The sequence below is a fragment of the Ochotona curzoniae genome, unplaced genomic scaffold (genome assembly GCF_017591425.1).
Source record: "Ochotona curzoniae isolate NIBS_2020 unplaced genomic scaffold, NIBS_Ocur_1.0 contig_599, whole genome shotgun sequence".
NCBI classification, from domain to species: domain Eukaryota; kingdom Metazoa; phylum Chordata; class Mammalia; order Lagomorpha; family Ochotonidae; genus Ochotona; species Ochotona curzoniae.
In genome coordinates, this window is record NW_024466489.1 from 29,530 (window position 1) to 49,827 (window position 20,298).

The window sequence follows — 20,298 nt, forward strand, 5'->3', positions numbered from 1 at the left end:
ATATTTTCATATAAATCAGTCTCAGTCTGCACTTTACCCACTGGAGAGATGATGAGGACCACCCCCTGATGTGAATATCCACTGTCATCCTCTGTCAAGAAACCAGTAAAGAAGTCCCTGCATTTCCCATGGAGCCATAAGCTGTGAGCATCTCCACACTGAGGGAGCAAGGCCAATGGTACAGGAGGACTTGAGGCCAACTCTTCTTCACCTCAGCCCTCTCTGGTGAGTAGAGAACCCACAGGGATAGCAAGAACATCCACCCATGTCCCTTTCCCTTCATGTCACTCTGACTTCCTCCACAGTGTTCTTCAGAGAGTGTTAGCTTGGAGCTTCTCTCCCTGCTGTTAGCTCAGAGAGAGTCCAAGTCTACATCTTCATAGAAGCCGATTTCTTGGGATGACGGGACAGAGTATCCTTCCACAATGATGTATTTACTTATTTAACTGAAAAGTAGAGTTAAATTGGAATGGGCTGCTGGAGAGGATATTCTATCTACTAATTCACTATAGGTTTCTCCCACATTTATTTCCATATTATTTGCAAGTCAGAGTTAAGCACAATGCTGAGAGAGAGGATCTGCCATGAGTCACTGTGTTCCCCAAATGGCCCCAGTGGCTCTGCCTGGGCTATGAGGAAGCCAGGAGCCTGGGATTTCTGTTATTTGTTATTTTATTTTGATGATGTTTACATAGTTGATTAGGGCACAATGGTCGAGGGCTACAAGAAAGTGGGTAAGAGCATTGTTTCCACATTCTTCTTTTTCTGTGTCTGGGGTATGGAGGCAGGCAAAAGGCAAAGCCCCACCCATCCTGCCATCCATCCCAGAGTCACTGACATGGGGCATGCTCTGTGGGCACTGTTGAAGTGATTCTTATAGTTCAACAGTTCTGAATTGCTGCCAACCCGGCCATTCCAAGCATGATGAAGTCTCTCCAGAATCCACCTTGGAGTCTCCATTTGCCAATTTTCACTGCCAACACATGGCATGTCCTCCATCCTCAGTTGTGGCACCAGGTGCCCTCTGCAGGTTCAAATGGACTGACATATCCTCCACGTGCACCTGGATATGCTGTCCACTGCTCCGTCGGTGCTTCTGAGGAGGCTCAGGTTTTGACACCTGCACTCCATGGTCAGACCATGGAACCTGCACTTCTCTTCATGGTTGGGGTTCTGATATCAGCAAGTGAGTTGGATGGATCCCAAGGAAACATCGTCTGAGGTGATCACAGACCCGATTCTGGTGTGTGCATGCCAGTACAGGGTCTGGCATCATCTGTCGCCCCATCAGCTTATGACAGGCTTGTATTTGCAATTGCTGGGTCGGTTCTATTTCCAGTTTTATTTTCCACTTGAAAACATGGGGATTGCAGTCTGGCTTGATTCTGCCCACCATACACTTGGCCCTCACTCAAACAGTGGGAACTGTAACTAGAGTGACTACAATAATCCCCACCAGGATTACCACCACCCTAGTTCCTGTGCTTGGCAGTATATATAGCAGTCTGGTCCAGTCTGTCCCACATCCCATTCAGTTCTCATACATGGAAATGGGCATGGAAGCAGAGTCAACTGAGGCATTTTCAGGATCAGAAAATTGGCCTATTATAACCAGCTTAATGATTTCCTTTCTTTTAGAGAGCAATACATTATAAGAACTCCAAAGCCGTCCTTGTAACGCTCAGCATTCTACTTCTTAACAATTCCCCATGGCGTTACATACTTTCATCTTGCATATTTACTCAATATTGGATATATGCATTTGGGCAAACATCACCACTATGTACATCCATAACTATTGCACCACCCCATAGCCTGCCCCTCAGCCAGGATGCAGACCCTGGTGTGTCTATGAGACCACAGTTAAATGCTACCATCTGTCTCCTTCAACTTCTATAGCAAAGAAGCATGAAATGTAAACTTCTCTGCACATGCCTCATAATCTCTGACTCTAAAGACCATTTCCCCAGCAGGCACTAGAGACAAGTGAAAGATGTCAGTCCAAGTCACGAGGACAGGCTGGGGCACACAGAGAGGAAACAATGATTGCCATCAACCCCTCACTCCATATGCAATGATGCATTTGGCTGCTCTGTCCATCCCAGCATCAACTCTTTCACAATTGCCAAACCCACTCAGCAGTCCACTGCCCACACCTCCCCTGGCCCCTGTGCACACAAGTTCACAGAGTTGCTGTCCAAGCCTGAGGTGGTCTCCAGGGCCCTATTGGGCCATGGTGCAATCAAAGAGAGCAGGAGGCAAGGAGAGTCCACAACATGTTTTTCTCAAATGTGAATCCCAGAACGGAATAAGACAGGTGCATAGCTGCAAGGCAGGACAATCCCTGGAGTGTCCCATGTGAGAAATTCAGGGCTGCAAGTGCATGCTAAATACAGGGCCAAAGAGGTGACATTGTAACAGTGCAGATCAGCTAGGCTCTGCCCCAAGAGCAGTGTCCACTCCAGCCAGCCCTCTATTCCTCATGCCTGTGCACACACTCAGTATCTGTGTCACCACAGGGGAATCCTGTCAAGATGTGGTCTGTGAGCATCCTCTTCCTGCCGTTGCCCATGCTGCATGTATCACAGGGCATGACGCATGATGAGTGCTTTACCTTCAATAAGCGGAGTGTGACCAGACATGGGGACCTGATGTTGGGTGGCTTTTTCCCCCTTTTCTACCCAGGAAGAAACAGCAGCAGCACCCAGCTCACACTTTCTTACTCTTCTCAGTCTTGGTAAGTTCAAGTTTTTTGTAATTGTGGTTGTGATTGTGAAGGTATGTGCCAATCTTGGTGTTTAATCCTTTCTGAGAGTGCTGAAACAATGTGCAACTGTCACAGTAATATTTACTAAGGAATGCTCAGGTTCTATCAACATTTGCCTTCCATGCCGTGGCTACTTATTTTGCATTTGCCTCTCTGTGCTGTGGGGGGACAATGGGGTGACACCACAATTTCGGTGTCTGCTGCATTAGACAGATCTTCCAGATGCAATGCTTGGATTATCAGATTTAGAGTGTTGGGACCACACATCCTGTGCTGTCAGCATGCATGGAATGGGCATAGAATTAAGGAGTCAGGATGGGTGTCAGTGCTGATAGGAACGCTGTTGTGTGACTGCTTTAAAGGTTGTGTGTTCCTTGATTCTAGCAGCAACCCAGACTGGGTTCCACCCTATGCAAAATACTGAAAAACTACATCATGAAGGTTTCAAATACTGGACGCAATATGAAAACTGGGTTCATCCTTCTTGAGGGTTTACTAAGACACTGAAGATTGTTTTCTAAAATGACACAGAAGCTGCATTAGTCCTAGGGTTACAACAGCTGTGCAGCCTGTTTCTAGAACTGAGATTCTGCCTCAATGCCTCATGAGGGCATTGGGATGAGCAAGTCTGTGCCTGCATCCTTGTTGGTGGCCACAGTGCAGGTTGCTCAGAAGGCAGTGAGGCCATGAGCTGTTTGTTCAGTTGGCATGTGCCTGCCCTTGCCAGTCTTAGAATTTCCTGCATTTCATCTCAAAACATTGCTATACATTGTGTGGCTGGGGATGAGTCAACTGAGGGAGGAGTTGGTTATCTGTGAAGCTGACTTTCACTGTGTAGCCTGTAATCTCTCCCAGCCTGTGGCTTCACACTCTCCTTGTTCTTTCTCACTGTCTGCTTGAGTCTTCCTCTCTTGTGAGGGTGAAGGAATCTCTCCTCTTAGCTGTGCCATATGGGAATCAGTGAGGACCTGCCTTGCTCATGTTCTCTGTGTGAGATTCTTCAGGCCATGCCACACAGAGACAAGACTTTGCTCTCTGCTTTCGTACCTCAGTTATTAAAGTGTCTGGCTGTCCTTGTTTGTGCAGGTCTAATAGCCTTCACATGCTGTCACACCCCAGAATGGCAGGTGCTTCAATCTCACCTATGCCACATGGATCCTGATTGATAAATTGTCCAAGAGTTGAACTGCAGTGCAGTGAGTGTACCTCCCTCCAAGTTCTGAAGCTCAGCTATAAGCCACACTCATTCAATCCATGTTGGGCACTTTATATGACATTTACTTAGTGTGACCACAACAACCTGGTGATGAAGTTAATTTCATAAGTTTCACAAAGGTTTCAGATTGAGGTAACTTGGGTGAAGTAGTGAGTAATGAGATAGTCTTTAATCAAGATTCTTGAATACCTACCAAATCATTGCTGAGTAACCTGTAGATTTTCCTCATCCTTCCCCAAATACCCACACTCTTTCTCAATGTCTGTCTCCCCTTGCCATGGGACAACCAATGTGCCTATGGCTCTGTGTTCTTGCCTGTGATGGACACTTGGCCTGAAGTCACCTAGGGTGCGAGCTTACAGGCTTTCTCTATGTTCAGTTTGCAGCAACATTTGGTGTGTTTTTCTCAAATATCTTCCTATCTATGTGTGCTTCTGTGTAAGAAACGGTGGTTCACTGCAAGAATGACTCAGCAGGTGTGCAAGATAAGCTCTGTCTACTTAGCCTTTAGGAAAAAAGAGTGAAGGAGGTGAGCCTCCAGCTGGTAGCAAGAGCTAAAAGGACCCCTGGAACAATAAATGTGCAATTCACAACAAATAATGTAAATTAGTAGGACCACATGATGGAAACAAAATAGTATTTCAATAACTTAGATTTATAATTCTATTAATGAAGTTAAAGCTATGGATGGGCAGACTTTCCCAGCCAGATTGATTTTTTCTTCATAGAATATTGTGCAGAATCTGAAAAGCTAATGTGTTTAAGTGTGTATAGAATACTACCATTTACCTAGAGCATACGATGGCATTTCAAATTGCAAATGTATAAATGTAAGATATTGTGTGACAGGATCATGAAATGCTGCTTCACTAAAAGCAACACGCTGTCAATAAGAGATTCTATCATCTCTAAGTGGGGGCAAGAAGACAGAAAAAAAATATTATTCAAAGCAAAACAAACCAACAAAAAGCCCCAAAATTTTGAGTGCAACAGAAACATAAATTTCAGTGCAACTAAAGCACTGGTATATGAATATATTACATTCCTATCATTCATTAACATAAAGACCTCTATTAGCATTCAAATGATGGAGCACATTTAGTAAATTAGACAAATCCAAGAGAAGGTTCATAAAACTACAGCCAAGAATCAATAATCAGAAAACAGACTGTCCGTTCTCTTAGGCACATCAAGTGTGAGAGCCATTCTTACATTCCAAGAAGTCATATTTTCACTTAAGAATCATGGTATGCTTCTAAAGCAAGTTAAAACTACGGTATATCAAATATTAAAAGGAACAAAAAATGGGGCAGATTGAGGGAAGCAAGGAATATGTTCATCCTCTTAGAATGATATCTATGAAAATTTGAAATTAGTTTTTTATATTAATCAATGGTTTAACACATGCAGGAAAAGGAAGAACCATGCAAGAGTAAATGATGACATGCTAGTTGAGAATTCAGTGCAGAAAAGTGAATAAATCAAACTAAGTGAACAGCCTGCATGATGTAACCAAGAGTTTGTCAATCAAATGCTGCTGTCTCAAAGTGAATGAGAAGTAGTACAACTGATCTGATCAAGTGAAGCTTTAAGGTGGGGATTGCAGCAAGACCAGTGGAAAACAGCTCAGGTGCAGCTGCTTACAGAGGCAGGTGTCCTGTGATTTTAGAGTGCCAATGAGTCAGGTGGTTTTCAAGTGACCCCAAAGATCACTGACAACAGAAAGCTTGCACTTGCCTTTTTCCCCAGGTTTGAGCACATTGAGACTTATCTGGAGGATTAGTGAAGGGTCATGAATGAACCACTTCCTTCAGAGGGGTCCAAGGGCCACTCTGACATGCGCTGGAGCTCTGAGAACCTTCCTCTCAGCCACTCCTTGTACCAGGCTTATGACAGCACAGAATGGCACCTGCGTCTATCTATTGCTGCTTCAGGGCTAGACTGTGCTATTGCTCTGAATTCCATGGTCTGATCTTTCTCTCTGATGTTGGCTCATGCTTAGGTGGCTGTGGAAAAACTACCAATATGTGTTGGCCTTTTACTTTGCCATCCAGGAGATCAACAAGGATCCCTACCTGCTCCCCAACCTGACCCTGGGATTCCAGTGGTACAATGCCTTTCCCAGTGAACAGTTCACCTTACTGAACCTCCTGCACTGGTTGACTGGGAATACTAGTACTTTACCTAACTACACCTGCCAGACACAAGGCGTGCAGGTAGCTACCATTGTTGGAGCCACTTCAGCAATGTCCATTGAATTTGGAACCCTTCTGGAGCTCTACAAAACCCCACAGGTCAGTGAGTTTTGAATCTGGAAGAGAGACATGTTTGAATCTTTCTAACCCATTTGGAATGAAGATGGCCCAGTGTACACATCTGACTGTGATGTGGGAAGGATTCAAGCATTTTGGGGGGACATGTAATTATTCCTAGTACAAGCAGAATGGGATAAGGGAAAGAGCAGTGAATATCGAATCTGCCTAGATTCCTGCCTAGTGTCCATTTATGCTACTTCCATGTGCTGGTTACCACTTCTGTTTCGTGTTGACACCTGACAGTTTCTAAATGATGTGCCTGACATGCTGAAGTATCCTGTGGAAGGAGAACACTGTCTTTGGTGCTACCACAAATTATTAGTCCTGGGGATATAGACTTCCACTTCTGGTTGTTTTTTGGAACAGATTGATTCTGAAGGTGTGAAGTCATATTTTAAAAGATACATTTATGTATCTAGTTTTAACTCCAAAGGGAGAGATTATAAGAAAATGCACAGAGAGGTCTTTGATCCACTGGTTCAATGCCCACAGTCCCACAGTGGTTCGGTCTCATCCAGGTACAGCCATGAGGCATGTGTTACTTGAGTTGTCCAATGTGGCAGGAAATTTCCTAGTTCTTCAGTCATACATGACTACCTTGATGGACATATTAGCAGGAAACTGGATCAGAAGCTGATTAGCCTGGATTGGAATGGGTGCTCTGACATTGAAAACCAGCAGATTAACCCACTAACCCATGAGAGTGTTGAGATTATACTGTAGTAGATAAGTATTCTTGAGTATAATCGCAGATTTTCTCAGCATTTTCAGAGAGCATGCCACATACCATCGATGTTTCTGATGCACAATCCTCCCATCTTTGTTTTAGAAGGAGAGAGGCAAACAAAGAGCACCCATCTTCTGGTTACACACAAGCATGACAGATGCGTAGAGCCAGGAACACATGCCAGTGAACACTATGACTACTAAATTAGCTATGTCAACATTACTGCCTCCAGTGAACTATCTAGCATCTCAGAAAGATGTCACCACGGACCCCAACATGAGCCAGAATCAAGACAGGTGTCTGTCAGTCATAGCTTACCTTTTTATTAGAAGGAAATTTGCATTGGAAAATTGCTTTGTCCCTGACCAAACAGGATTTAATGAATATATTTAAATGGAAACATTAATTTCCAGCAGTAAACAGTGAGCTCCAAATATCAGGGATTAACACAGTAGAGATTCCTGTCTGTTCCAGAGTCAATTCCAACAGTTTCTACTCTGCACCACCAACGACAATCCACTAGGACAAGGGAAAGACCATGATCTTGGTCTCAGCACAGGTCACAAAGAGGAAGCAGAAATGGATGTATCTTCTTAAAAGCTATGAATGGAAATTGTATTTATTGACCTGAAGAAATGGGCACCCAGCCATACTCTTCGTTGTGACCAGGACAGTAGGTTGTTTCATTTCCACTGTACAATTCCTCTACATTATATTTTGAATGGCTTAGGTCCACCTTAGAATAATTGTTTTCACTCAAACCCGGATTGTTTACCCAAGGCAGATAGAGGTTGATCTTGATTTTCTCTGCTTTCAGCTGACCTTTGGTCCTTTTGATCCCACGTTAAATGATAAGAAGCAGTTCCAGTCCCTCTATCAGATGGCCAGCAGCGACAGCTCTCTGGGCATTGCAATGCTGTCACTGCTGCTGCATTTTGGCTGGACATGGGTGGCGCTCTTTGTGTCTGATGACATGAAAGGAGAGCAGTTCCTGCAGGACATCCAAGCAGAGATGCTGAAGAGAAGAGTCTGTGTGGCCTTCACAGTGAAGCTCCCTGTCACCAAGAGGCTGTATCAAGAGAGTAATCTGACTTTCATGAGCAGGATTCAAGTTTCGACTGCAAACGTGCACATCCTCTATGGTGATGTAAGGGCTCTCGTTACTGTGGACATTTCAGTGGAATTCTTTCTAACCATGGGGAAGGTGTGGGTGATGGCATCCAAGTGGGACATCGTTGTGTATGAGACAGACCACATGCTGCACTCTTTGCATGGAGGCTTCTCATTTTCCCCCCACAGGGAGGAGATCCCTGGCCTCAACGAGTTTCTCAAGACAGTGGAGCCGTCTCTCTTCCCAGAGGACTTTTACTTCAATATATTATGGCTCTTGCATCTGGAATGCTCACCAGCAGGGTCATTTTGTGGACGCATTGGAAACTGCTCACCAAATGCATCCTTGGAGTTTCTTCCACCATACATTGACCTGATGACTCTCTCTGACTCCAGCTATTTAGTCTACAACGCTGTGTATGCAGTGGCCCATGTCATTCACACAATTCTTATGGAGAAAATGGAGCTGGGATCTCTGGGAGAAGCAGCCCAGCCAATGATTCTTCCCTGGCAGGTAACCCTCCCTCAGATCAGCTCAGGCACTGACCACTTGATGTTCTCAGCTGGTGTTTCTTTGGAATACCACGCCATGAAACCTCTTATACTCAAGCTCTGCAGGATCAGGTATAAGGTAGATGGGATCATTCCATGAGTTACATTTCCACGTGTAGCTGTCTGCCTTTGCTGTACAAACCAGTCATCACACATTTTGAATATTTCTTCTGTTATTTAGGAATTATTTTTAAAATGTTCCAGTGTAAGAGACAATGCTACCAAAGGTCCAGTGCAATATGGGATAAAGTTTAAAAGCTAAAAAGTAATGTATTGCTTTTATGGAAAGTGAAAGTATATAGAAATGTTCACCAAACACTTTTTCCTTTCCTTCAATTTCTCTGTATAAAATTCAAAATCCTAATATTTTGTCATGGTTACATCATATATGGATATTCCATATATCCATATATGTGAATTTTTCTGAAAACTTGTACATTCATATCACAAAATGTGGGATTGCAGATAATGTTCTTATTAAGGGGAATGTATGGAATGTCATTTATAAGGCATGCATAGTGGGCCAACACATTAGCTGTGTGCAATCTTCGTAGGTTATATTCACTGCAAACCGATTGCTAAAAATCAGGTAAACAATATTTCTCCATTTGACTGGTGTATTTCCACCAGTCTAGAGATCCTCAGTTCATCCCATTTTGTTGCAAATGTTGACCCAGTATGACAGCAGAAAGTTTATCTATAGTCAATGTTGAAATTAAACACTTTTGACAGAATAGAAATAAATTGCATACAGTTTTTTGAAATGATCAGATATGGACTATGAGCTATTAGACCCACTTCCCTGCAGAAGTACACAGGGTGTTTCTTACAAATGAGGCACAGGAGTTCAATTCATCTAAACTCAGGAAATGTTTGAGCATTCAGAGAAATGTCATGCCCTATCCCATATGAGAATCTGGATAATGAGCACAACAAAGAAGCCTTGTTCAACACCTGTGCCAAAACACAGCTAACTTGGAAACTCACCCTGTCTCCAATTCTGCCTGTCCTCCAGCTCCACCCAGTTCTGAGGAAACTCCAGTTCAGAAACAGTGCTGGAGATGATGTATCCGTGTGTGAACCAAGACGTGGTGTGGCACGTTATGATATTCAGAATGTTGTGAATTTTCCTGCTGGATTGAGCTTGCTGGAGAAAATTGGAGAGTTTACCTATACCAGTTCACATGAGCAGGGGCTGCTCATCCATGAAGACCTGATAGAATGGCCTGCTGCCTTCAAGGAGGTATGGTTCTGTTTGGATGTATGATACCTCCTGGGAGATCTGAATGGAGCTGTTTGAAAAAATTGTGAGGTGAATACTGCTATGTTCTGTTGTTGTAATTGGGAGAGGCTTAAGGAAGCAGCAATGACCATGATGTCATGCTGCAATGAATGCATGGAAAACACGTCCAATTAGGGGGAGAGGGTTCAGTTGTGACCTTCAAGTGAAAATGAAATGTTTGTTTTGAGAGTGAATTCACTGACATGCTTTGGAGTAACTGATAACGCAGCAAATTGTGCCCATGGTTTCTCTTTCCCCTCTAGACTCCTCAGTCTGTGTGTAGCCAGAGCTGTGGTCCAGGATTCAGGATCTTGCCACAGGAAGGAAGACCCATCTGCTGCTACACCTGTGTGTTCTGTCCAGAGAGAGAAATGTCCAATCAGACAGGTAAAGTGTGTAGAAATTCCAATGCATATAGCTTTATTTTCCTAATTCTTTCTCCATGAAAAGCCAACAGAAGAGTTTTACTGGCAGTGTGGGTGTCAAATGCACCATAGCTTTCAATGCATGTGTTCATGCAATCTATTTGTTTAGATTCATTGTAGCCACTTGTGTATTTATCTGGCATTCCTTAGAGGAATGCCTGCCTCAGCACTCATTCAGAATGGTATCAGTGCCTGCCAGAAAAGAGTCCTCATCTGAATGATGCAGGTAGATAAATTACATTAAAACTAAAAAAATGTCAGTGACATAATCACCAGTTTTCCATGAGCACATGGAAACTTGATTATAGCATGTTTTACATGCCAGTTCAGAAACATGTGGAATAGGTTCAGCTTGTGTGATTATCACATTTACATGAGTCTGGATCAGAATTATATTTTCGGGAATTACCACACACGTAATGTCACTTGGAGTATATAGCAAAATCTTTTAAAGTACTGATATGCCTTAACTTGAAAAATAGAATTATTTCTCCATCAATAACTTGATGAATATCACAAAACACCCAGATATCCTATCATCAAACATCTATATTCAAATCCCAAATGAGGATGCACATGTTTTGCAATTTACAATATGAGAATTGAGAGCATTGGTTTTAGTAAGGTTGCCATAGGTGTTTGGGTCTGCTTACGTATGGTAGAGAAGGCTACAAAATTGATGTGCCTAGGCAATATGCAATGGTGACACAGGACTTGACATGAGGGAGATTTAAAGGGTTGGATGAGGTGAAGGTTGGAAGAACCTATGTCCAATGGATCCTCATCAGGTCACAGTATGAACCTACCTTAGCACATGTCTGTTAAGATCACTTTGAATGTGTTTCTTCCCATCAGCAGATGAGCACTCTGCCCTAGCAACAGGCTATAGTGTGCCCTAGTGCACAACACAACTCATCTGTATTTAAGTCACACTGCAGAGCTGACCCATTTCACAACAGAGAATGATTCTGAATTTTAAAAATGGACACCCTGACTCTATCTCTTCCTATAGATGCAGAACAGTGTATCCAGTGCCCAGAGCAGGAGTACCCAAACTTGAACAGGACTCACTGCCTCCCCAAAATGGTGACATTCTTGGCCTTTGATGATTCTCTGGGGATGGCTCTAGCCTGCACGGCTCTGGCCCTCACTCTCCTCACTGTTATGGTGTTGGGGCTCTTTGTGAAGCACCGAGACACACCCATCGTCAAGGCCAATAACCGCAACCTCAGCTACATCCTGCTCATCTCACTCCTCCTCTGCTTCCTCTGTTCCTTCCTCTTCATTGGCCGTCCCAACACAGCCACCTGCCTCCTAAGACAAATCACATTTGCCCTGGTGTTCACAGTGGCTGTTTCTGCCGTGCTGGCCAAAACCATCACTGTGGTTCTGGCCTTCAAGGCCATGAAACCTGGAAGGACCATGAGGCGATTGCTGGTGTCAGGAGCCCCAAACGCTGTCATTCCCATCTGCTTCCTCATACAACTGACTCTCTGTGCCATCTGGCTGGCAACATCTCCTCCCTTTGTGGACACAGATGCATACTCTGAGCATGGACACATCATCCTTTTGTGCAACGAGGGCTCCATCACTGCCTTCTACTGTGTGCTGGGCTTCCTGGGCTCGTTGGCCCTGGGCACCTTCACTGTGGCTTTCCTTGCCAGGAAGCTGCCTGACACGTTCAATGAAGCCAAGTACCTGACATTCAGCATGCTGGTGTTCTGCAGTGTGTGGGTGACCTTCCTGCCTGTGTACCAGAGCACCAAGGGGAAGGTGATGGTGGCCGTGGAGGTCTTCTCCATCTTGGCCTCTGGTGCTGGGCTCCTGGGCTGCATCTTTGCCCCTAAATGCTACATCATTCTCCTAAGACCTGAGAGGAATTGTTTGGAAGGTTTCAAGAAAAGAACATGCTCTAGGGGATTCTAATGCATATTTTTTTCTTGTTCTGCTGTCATATTGTGAGAGGTACGACCCTACAATCATTACTGAACTTACATGCACAGCATACATATTAATAAGTAAAATCATTTGCTTAAGAGATTGTATATACAGCATTTAGCCGAGTAATCTGAGTTAATGACATCATCTTTGGTCTCTGGCTCCTTGTCTGTACTTCTGACCCCTTGGGTCCCTGGAAGCAAGTGCTGAAGGCTCATGTGCCCTGGTTCTTGTCACCCAAGTGAGGATACAAAGTTTTCTCCTTGTTGGTTGTGGTCACAGCCCTGATGAGGCATTGGAATGCATAGATGTGGGGTGTACAATGGGAGACATCTCTGTCTCCATCAATAGCTTTCTGTTGCCTCCATCTCAGAAGAAGTGATGAAGATTGGAAAAGCATTTATATTCAGTAAAATTAAGTCCTGTGGTAAGTGACATTGCATTTGCCCATCAAGGCTACCACAGTCATGTCATTTATAGCTACAATGAAGATAAAATATAAAGACTGAATTGCATTCTGTTCAGCTGTCATGTGCAAATAATGTAATTGTTCATATTTTCTATGACATCCAAGTCACACAGATTTTATATTTTGTACCCCTGGCTTGTGCACTGCAAGTTATGTGTGATTTCTTTGCCAGTGACACGAGGCTTTTTGTGATGTAGTGTTACTGCGTGGGGACACTGGATTGACTAAACGCATCTTAATAAATACTCATTATCAATCTATGTTGGAATGTCTGCATTCTTGTATAGGGGATCTTCCATGGTACAAGATACTGATTCTACACTTGTATGTCCATGAGCCAATGCATTGCTTTATCTTCTGATTTTACTTTAATTTTCTTCTTCCCATTACTTGATCTTGATCTTGATCTTGATGTATGTTGTATTTTGATGGATGTTGAATACTCAACTGTATCTTGATGCATGTTGAATACTCTAGCTATGATGAACCTTTCTATGCTGGGTTAGTGCAGGCTCATTGACAATGCGCATTTCAAGTGGATATAATTTGGCCATTCAGCCTCAAGTTATCTAGAAAAACACTTCTATGTATGCACCAAACCAATTTTTATCCCCTGACAGAATAACTACAATAGATTTCAGCATTACAGCCTATGCTTCTGGACATATTCTTTTTTTTTTTTCCAGTGATGTGTTTTTATTTGAACAACAGAAGGGAGAGGGACTTCTAGATGCATGTAGAGACAAAAGAAGACAGATATCTGTTCTCTGGCTAACTGCAAAATTCCCACCACAGAAAGACAGCAGCTTCAAACCAAATTTTAGCATCTCATGCCATCAGCAGTACTGGTGCCATCACTGGCTTCCTGCCACAGTTAGCATTAGCAAAGAGCTACTGAAATCCAAAGCTGCGACTTTGACCTAGGCATGCCAAAATGGGATAAAGACATTCAAATGATGTTGTAAATACTGGAGCAAATTCTAGCCCTTGTATCTGAGGATGTTTTTTATATAAGTGCTTTTTACCTAGAATACATCTAAAGCATAGTGTTTAATGAAATATTTATAGTATATAAACACAAATTTTAAGCCAAATTGAACAGTTAAAAATGATTGGCATTTAACCTAACACACATTTTCTGAGCAGCTTTTGACGTATTAGGTTACATTGTTGAAGCAAACACAGGTGGGAGACCTCTGTGACAGGTTGTCAAACAGGTTCCAGAGACGGAATGGACAATCAGGATAATTTGCTGGTGGGATCAACTGAGTTACTGCCAAAGAGACTGAGCCTGATTAATGATAGACTACATGATGTTAAAATGAAATAATAAGATATTGAATTATTACATTTTCAGTCAGAGTCACATGCACAAAACACTGTGGGTATAACATAAGCATCTCTTGCCAAGTATGTGACTTTAAGATTGACAGTTTACTCTGATTATAGACATTGCTTTGTTCTAGGTTTTTAGCATTCATCCTGCATGCTTGTTTATGTGCTATGAACTCAGGCTTGATATTGCTCATGTCATGCCAAATGAAATCCAAAGATAGAAAGTAAGCACACAAGAGTCTGGTTTTGTTAGGTAGAGATGAGAGTGAGTGGCCCACTAACAATATCTCAGACTTCCTCAGTATCAAGGGACCAGTCTTTATTCCTTAGGGCCAGTGTCTCTCCGATTGAGAATGCATTAGTACAAGATTGATCCTCTTGGTCCAATAAAGCATTGAGATAATTTGAGGTTAATTTGCTGTCTTTGTGAGAACCACTGGAGTGATTGCTTTTTTTGTACATGCTGTAAAATGTCAGAGTTCTCCAAAAAACAAAAGCATGGGTTGTTTACCACTATTCTTCCTTGGCTGGTTTTGGTCCTGTTTTTATCTTCTCGCTACCTTTAAAGAGTGAAGAAGCACTCTGCTCTATTTTGTAACTTCCTAGTTGCTGCTTTTGCTTTCCTCGTTTTTAAAAACTTTTGGCCTTTAGGCTTCTTATCTGGAAGTGTCGTCTAATGTCTTGAAGGTAAAAGTGACATATGAAAAATGGTTTGCTTGTCTTAAATTCCTTTCTTTTTTCAATCTCAGCCCCCTCATGTCCTAACTACCTTGCTAATCCTGAACTACAATTTTTGTCTTCTCAGCCTCAAGAGCTTGTCAAAAGTTCTGAGCTTTTCATTTATGATCTTGCTCTCAACCAACTTAAAAAAAAAAAGGCAAACACTTTGAACAGAAAAACCCTTCAAAAAGTGGGACTCAATGTGTTTTTTGAGAACTTGGATTATTAAATCTTGGCTTGTCTGGTTATGGTCTTCATGTAGTTTTTGTATCTTATCCAGTTTTGTACATATAGTAGGAAGTTTAACTTTGGTAAAAGTTGCTTTATTACAGGCAGAAGTATAAGGCTAATTTCAGTGATGTACATTACTAGAAAGTCTCATTAGTTTCTTGCTGAGGTGACTAAGGAAGACTAAAGGCTGCTTAGGCAGAGGTTGTATCAATGGGTGTTGAATATTGAGGTTACTATTATAATTAAGATTTTCTTTCTTTTGAACTGAACTTTAAATATTTTCATGGAGTTGGTCATGTGTTTCCTTGTAACACAAATCGATGAGAAAGGAGAAAGTTAGATTGTTCACTTTATAGATACTTTTGCAAACATATTGAGTATATGTTTTTTGTATTCTTTGGTTAGAACGATTGCTGTATTTTCTTTTTTTTTTTTATTTTTAGTAACATTGTATTATGTGAAACAGTTTTGTAGGTACTGGGATTCCCCGCACCCCTCCCACAAACCTCCATCCATGGTGGATTCCTCCACCTTGTTGCATAACCACAGTTCAAGTTCAGTTGAGATTCCTTCATTGCAAGCATACTCCCAGCAAAGAGTCCAGCATCCTATTGTCCAGACAAGCCCAGTGGCCATTTGGGGCAACCCTCCCTGGTCTGAGGACTGAGGTAACAGAGTAAAGTTCTGGTCAGTTAAAAGCCCCAACAAAACATCAGCAACAATACACAGTGTCATGGAATTAATTGACATAGTATTGAGTAGACAATATGTTAGAAATAATGCAAGTTCAATTTTTCAAAACACATGGGTTGAGACAGTATCAATGACAGGTTCAAAAACAAACAGACAAACAAACAAAAAAAAAAGAAAAATTATACAGGTTAGATTAAAGCAAACATGTGGTATCTAACCTTTTGGGATTCACTCATTTCCCTTAGCATTATAGTTTCCAGTTGGGCCCATTTAGCCACAAAGAACTGCATTTTGTTTTTTTTTTAATAGCTGAGTAGTATTCCATGGAGTAGATGAACCAAAGCTTTCTTATCCAATCTTCTGCTGATGGGCATTTCAGTTGCTTCCATGTTTTTGCAATTACTGATTGTGCTGCAGTGAACATAGGGATGCATGTTTGTTTGTCATAAAACAGGTGTTTTGGATATATTCCTAGGAGTGCTATTGCTGGGTCATATGGTATGCAGATTTTGAGTTGTTTGAGTGTTCTCCAGACTGATTTCCATAAAGGCTGTATTAACCTGCATTCCCACCAGCAGTGCAGTAGTGTTCCCTTTTCCCCATAGCCTCGCCAACAAGTGTCATTGGTGTTCTTGTTTATGTGGGCCAATCTTACTGGTGTTAGGTGGTACCTCATCAGTGTCTTAATTTGGATTTCCCTTATTGCCAGGGAACTGGAGCATTTTTTCATATGTTTGTTTGCCATTTGGGCTTGTTCCTTCGTGAAATGTTTGCCCATTTCCCATGCCCATTTCTTGAGTGGCTTGTTTGTTTTGGTGTTTTGGTTGTTTTGAAGTTCTTTGTATATCCTGGGGATTAGCCCTCTATCCCCTACATAGTGCGCAAAGATCTTCTCCCATTCTGTGGGCTGCTTTTTTACTTTGTTGATTGTTTCCCTGGCTGTACAGAAGCTTCTTAGTTTGATGAGGTATAACTTGTTTATTCTATTCTCAACTGCTATTGCTTTTGGTGTCCTTCTTAAAAAGTCAGGACCTACTCCTAGGTCTTGCAGGGTATTTCCTACAATTTCTTCCAAGAATTTGAGAGTTTCTTGTTGTAGGTTTAGGTCTTTTTTCCATGTAGATTGGATCTTAGTGTATGGTGATAGATGTGGGTCTATCTTTTTGTTTCTGCAGGCTATAAGCCAGTTATCCCAACAACATTTACTGAAGAGGCCTTCCCATTTACTTGGACTGTCATTGGTCATTTTGTCAAAGATTGTTTGGCTGTGTCTGTGTGGGTTCCCTTTTGGTGTTTCTATTCTGTTCCATTGATCTTCCTCTCTATCTTTGTGCCAGTACCAGGCTGTTTTGATAACCACTGCTCTATGGTATGTCCATAGGTCCGGAAGTGTGAAATCCTTGCTAACTTCTTGTTCTTTAGGATGGTTCTAGCTATTCGTGATCTTTTTTTTTTTTTTTAACATTTTTCAATATATATATTTTTATTGAAAAGTCAGATATAGAAAGGAGTAGAGATAGACAGAAAGATTTTCTGTCTACTGATTTACTTCCCAAGTGACCACAACAGCTGGAGCTGAGCTGAAACCAGGAGCCAAGAGTTTCTTTCGGTTCTCATGCAAGGGTGCAGCCTTCCAAGGCTTTTGGCTGTCCTTGACTGCTCTCCCAGGCCACAGGCAGGGAGCTAATGGCAACTGGGGCTGTTGGGATTAGAACCAGCATCCACGTAGTAACTCAGTGTGTGCAAGGCGAGGATTTAGCTACTAGGCTGCTACACCTGCCCTTCAGAACATCTTCTATGCTACAGTCTAGAATATTCCAGATTGGATCCAACAGTCCCTCACTGCTTCTATGCAGAGGATCAGAATGCCTCCCACTTGAGCACATGGCAATCACTGACAGAATACTACAGTATCTTGTTTAGTGCACTCAACCCTCTTCTTGCCATTTGGATCTTCTCATTTGCATATATTCCTTCCACCTTCATTCACTTCCAAGGAAATTGAGATACAAGCAGCACTGGAGAGCACATATGTCAGGTGAAAGAAGAAAGCAAAGGCTCAGTAAGATTCCCAAGGTGGGGTGAATTCTCCTGTGGTCTTGGGTTCCTTGTGAACCTTGGAGAATTTTCTTCCAAGAGTCCACCTGGCTGAGATTTGCTCTTGAATGAAGTCAGGAGTGACTTGTTCCTTTCATTTAAGGAGGCATGATTCATTTTCTGTACAAGGGGGTTCTGAGAGGAGTTCTGAATAGATTAGGTGTGTCTTCTCCAGGTCAGCCCGAAATTCCCCTTTCAGATATTGGCTGTGAGTGAGGGGAATCTGCTTCCACGTCTGAGCTCTGTTTCCTTAACTCTAAGGGGCAGGTGCTTTCTTGGGGTCCAACAATCTGAGCCATCTTCCCTCTAGAACATTGTCCCGTAATGGTAACCTTTGCACAATCTAGGCTTTGCTCGTAACACAACACTTCAACTTGAAAACATGAAAGTGTTTTTGTATTCATAGTAGAAGTTCCTCCCTGTTCTTTTGTTTTATAGCAAATGACAACCTACACTATTCTTTGGGATTGAAATGAGATTTTTCGTTCTCTCTTTAGACTGAAGAACAAACTACTGTGTATGTGGTGACCACATTCACATTGTCCACTCATCCATTGATATATACATAGTGCAGTTAATTCCATAATGATAGGAACAAGAGTATAAAATCATATCATATATATGCTATGTTAGTTTCATTCCATCACCATGATGTTCCATTAATGTGAACTCATATCAATATGCTTTCCATGGATTTCATGTGTTTATCTTCTCATTTTTCACAGAGTAACTGAACCTCAGAAAATTCTATACAGCAAGGTCAATGTCATAAGCTTCGTACTCTCGAACTGCTACTAAAGAGTTGGTTGCTGTGTTATTAGCTTCAGTTTCATCACCACAGCATGCTTCTTGAAAATGAAGAGATGTGAATAGTCAGCAGTCAACATTGCCTGTAGGTGTGATAGATAGATTGTCCTAAGGAATCTAGGCAGGAGCCCCTCCCCCCCACCCTGCCATCCATCCCAGGTCCCTGACATGCAGCATGCTCTGAGGGCATTATTAAAGAGATTTTGATAGTTCAACAGTTCTGAATTTCTGCCAACCCGGCCATTCCAAGCATGATGAAGTCTAACCAGAATCCACCTTGGAGTCTCCATTTGCCAATTTTCACTGCCAACACATGGCATGTCCTCCATCCTCAGTTGTGGCACCAGATGCCCTCTGCAGGTTCAAATGGACTGCCATATATTCCATGGGCACCTGGATATGCTGTCCACTGCTCTGACTGAGCTTTTGAGAAGGCTTAGCTTTTGACACCTGCACTCCATGGTCAGACCATGGAACCTGCACTTCTCTTCAAGGTTGGGGTTCTGATATTAGCAAGTGAGTTTGATGGATCCCAAGGAAACATCGTCTGAGGTGATCCCAGGCCCAATTCTGGTGTGTGCATGCCAGTAGAGGGTCTGGCACCATCTGTCACCCAATCAGCTTATGCACATGCTAGTGATTGTAATTGCTGGGTGAATTCTATTTCCAAACTTATCTTTCATGTGAACCCATGGGCATTGCAGTCTAGCTTGATTCTGCCCACCATACACTTGGCCCTCACTCAAAACATTGGGAATTGTAACTAGTCAGAGTGACCGCAACAACACCCACCAAGCTTCCCCCATGCCCCAGTTCCCATGCTTGCCAGTATGTGTAGCAGACTGGTGCAGTCTGTCCCACATCCCATTCAGTTCTCATACATGGAAATGGGCATTGAAGTCTAGTCGAGTTAGACATTTTCAGATCAGAAAATTGGCCTATCATTGCCAGCTTAATGATTTCCTTTCTTTTAGAGAGAAATACATTATAAGAACTCCAAAGTCATGCTTGTAACATTCAGCATTCTATTCCTAAGCAATTCACTGAGGAGTTTCAGACTTTCATTTTGTATATTCACGCAATTGGATATTTATGCATTTGAGCACAAATCACTGCTATGTACATCCATAACTATTGCACCACCCCATAGCCTGCCCCTCACCCATGAAGCAGGCCCTGGTGTGTCCATGAGACCACAGGTAAATGCTACCATCTGTTGCCTTCAACTTCTACAGAGAAGAAGCATGAAATGTCAACTTCTCTGCACATGCCTCATAATCTCTGACTCTAAAAACCATTTCCCCAGCAGGCACTACAGACAAGTGAAAGATGCCAGTCAAAATCATGAGGGCAGGCTGGGGCACACAGAGAGGAAACAATGGTTGCCATCAACCCCTCACTCCATATGCAATGATGCATTTGGCTGCTCTGTCCATCCCAGCATCAACTCTTTCACAATTGCCAAACCCACTCAGAAGTCCACTGCCCACACCTCCCCTGGTCCCTGTGCACACAAGTTCACAGAGTTGCTGTCCAAGCCTGAGGTGGTCTCCAGGGCCCTATTGGGCCATGGTGCAATCAAAGAGAGCAGGAGGCAAGGAGAGTCCACAACAT

The 20,298-nt window shown here is 42.6% G+C and overlaps 1 protein-coding gene across 1 annotated transcript; it reads left to right on the forward strand.

Moving 5' to 3' along the window:
* The first annotated feature begins 5,977 nt into the window (after window positions 1–5,977).
* LOC121162913 (vomeronasal type-2 receptor 116-like) lies at window positions 5,978–12,320 on the forward strand. The gene is made up of 5 exons (XM_040990138.1): window positions 5,978–6,277; window positions 7,843–8,649; window positions 9,703–9,930; window positions 10,233–10,356; window positions 11,407–12,320. The coding sequence occupies exons 1-5, from the start codon at window positions 5,978–5,980 to the stop codon at window positions 12,318–12,320; spliced, it is 2,373 nt and encodes a 790-aa protein (XP_040846072.1).
* Window positions 12,321–20,298: the final 7,978 nt, after the last annotated feature.

Coding starts and splice junctions, on each gene's coding strand:
- LOC121162913 (XM_040990138.1), top strand. CDS start 5,978: ATGCTTAGGTGGCTGTGGAAAAACTACCAATATGTGTTGGCCTTTTAC. Junction 6,278..7,842: donor AGCTCTACAAAACCCCACAG/GTCAGTGAGTTT, acceptor CTCTGCTTTCAG/CTGACCTTTGGTCCTTTTGA. Junction 10,357..11,406: donor AGAAATGTCCAATCAGACAG/GTAAAGTGTGTA, acceptor CTCTTCCTATAG/ATGCAGAACAGTGTATCCAG.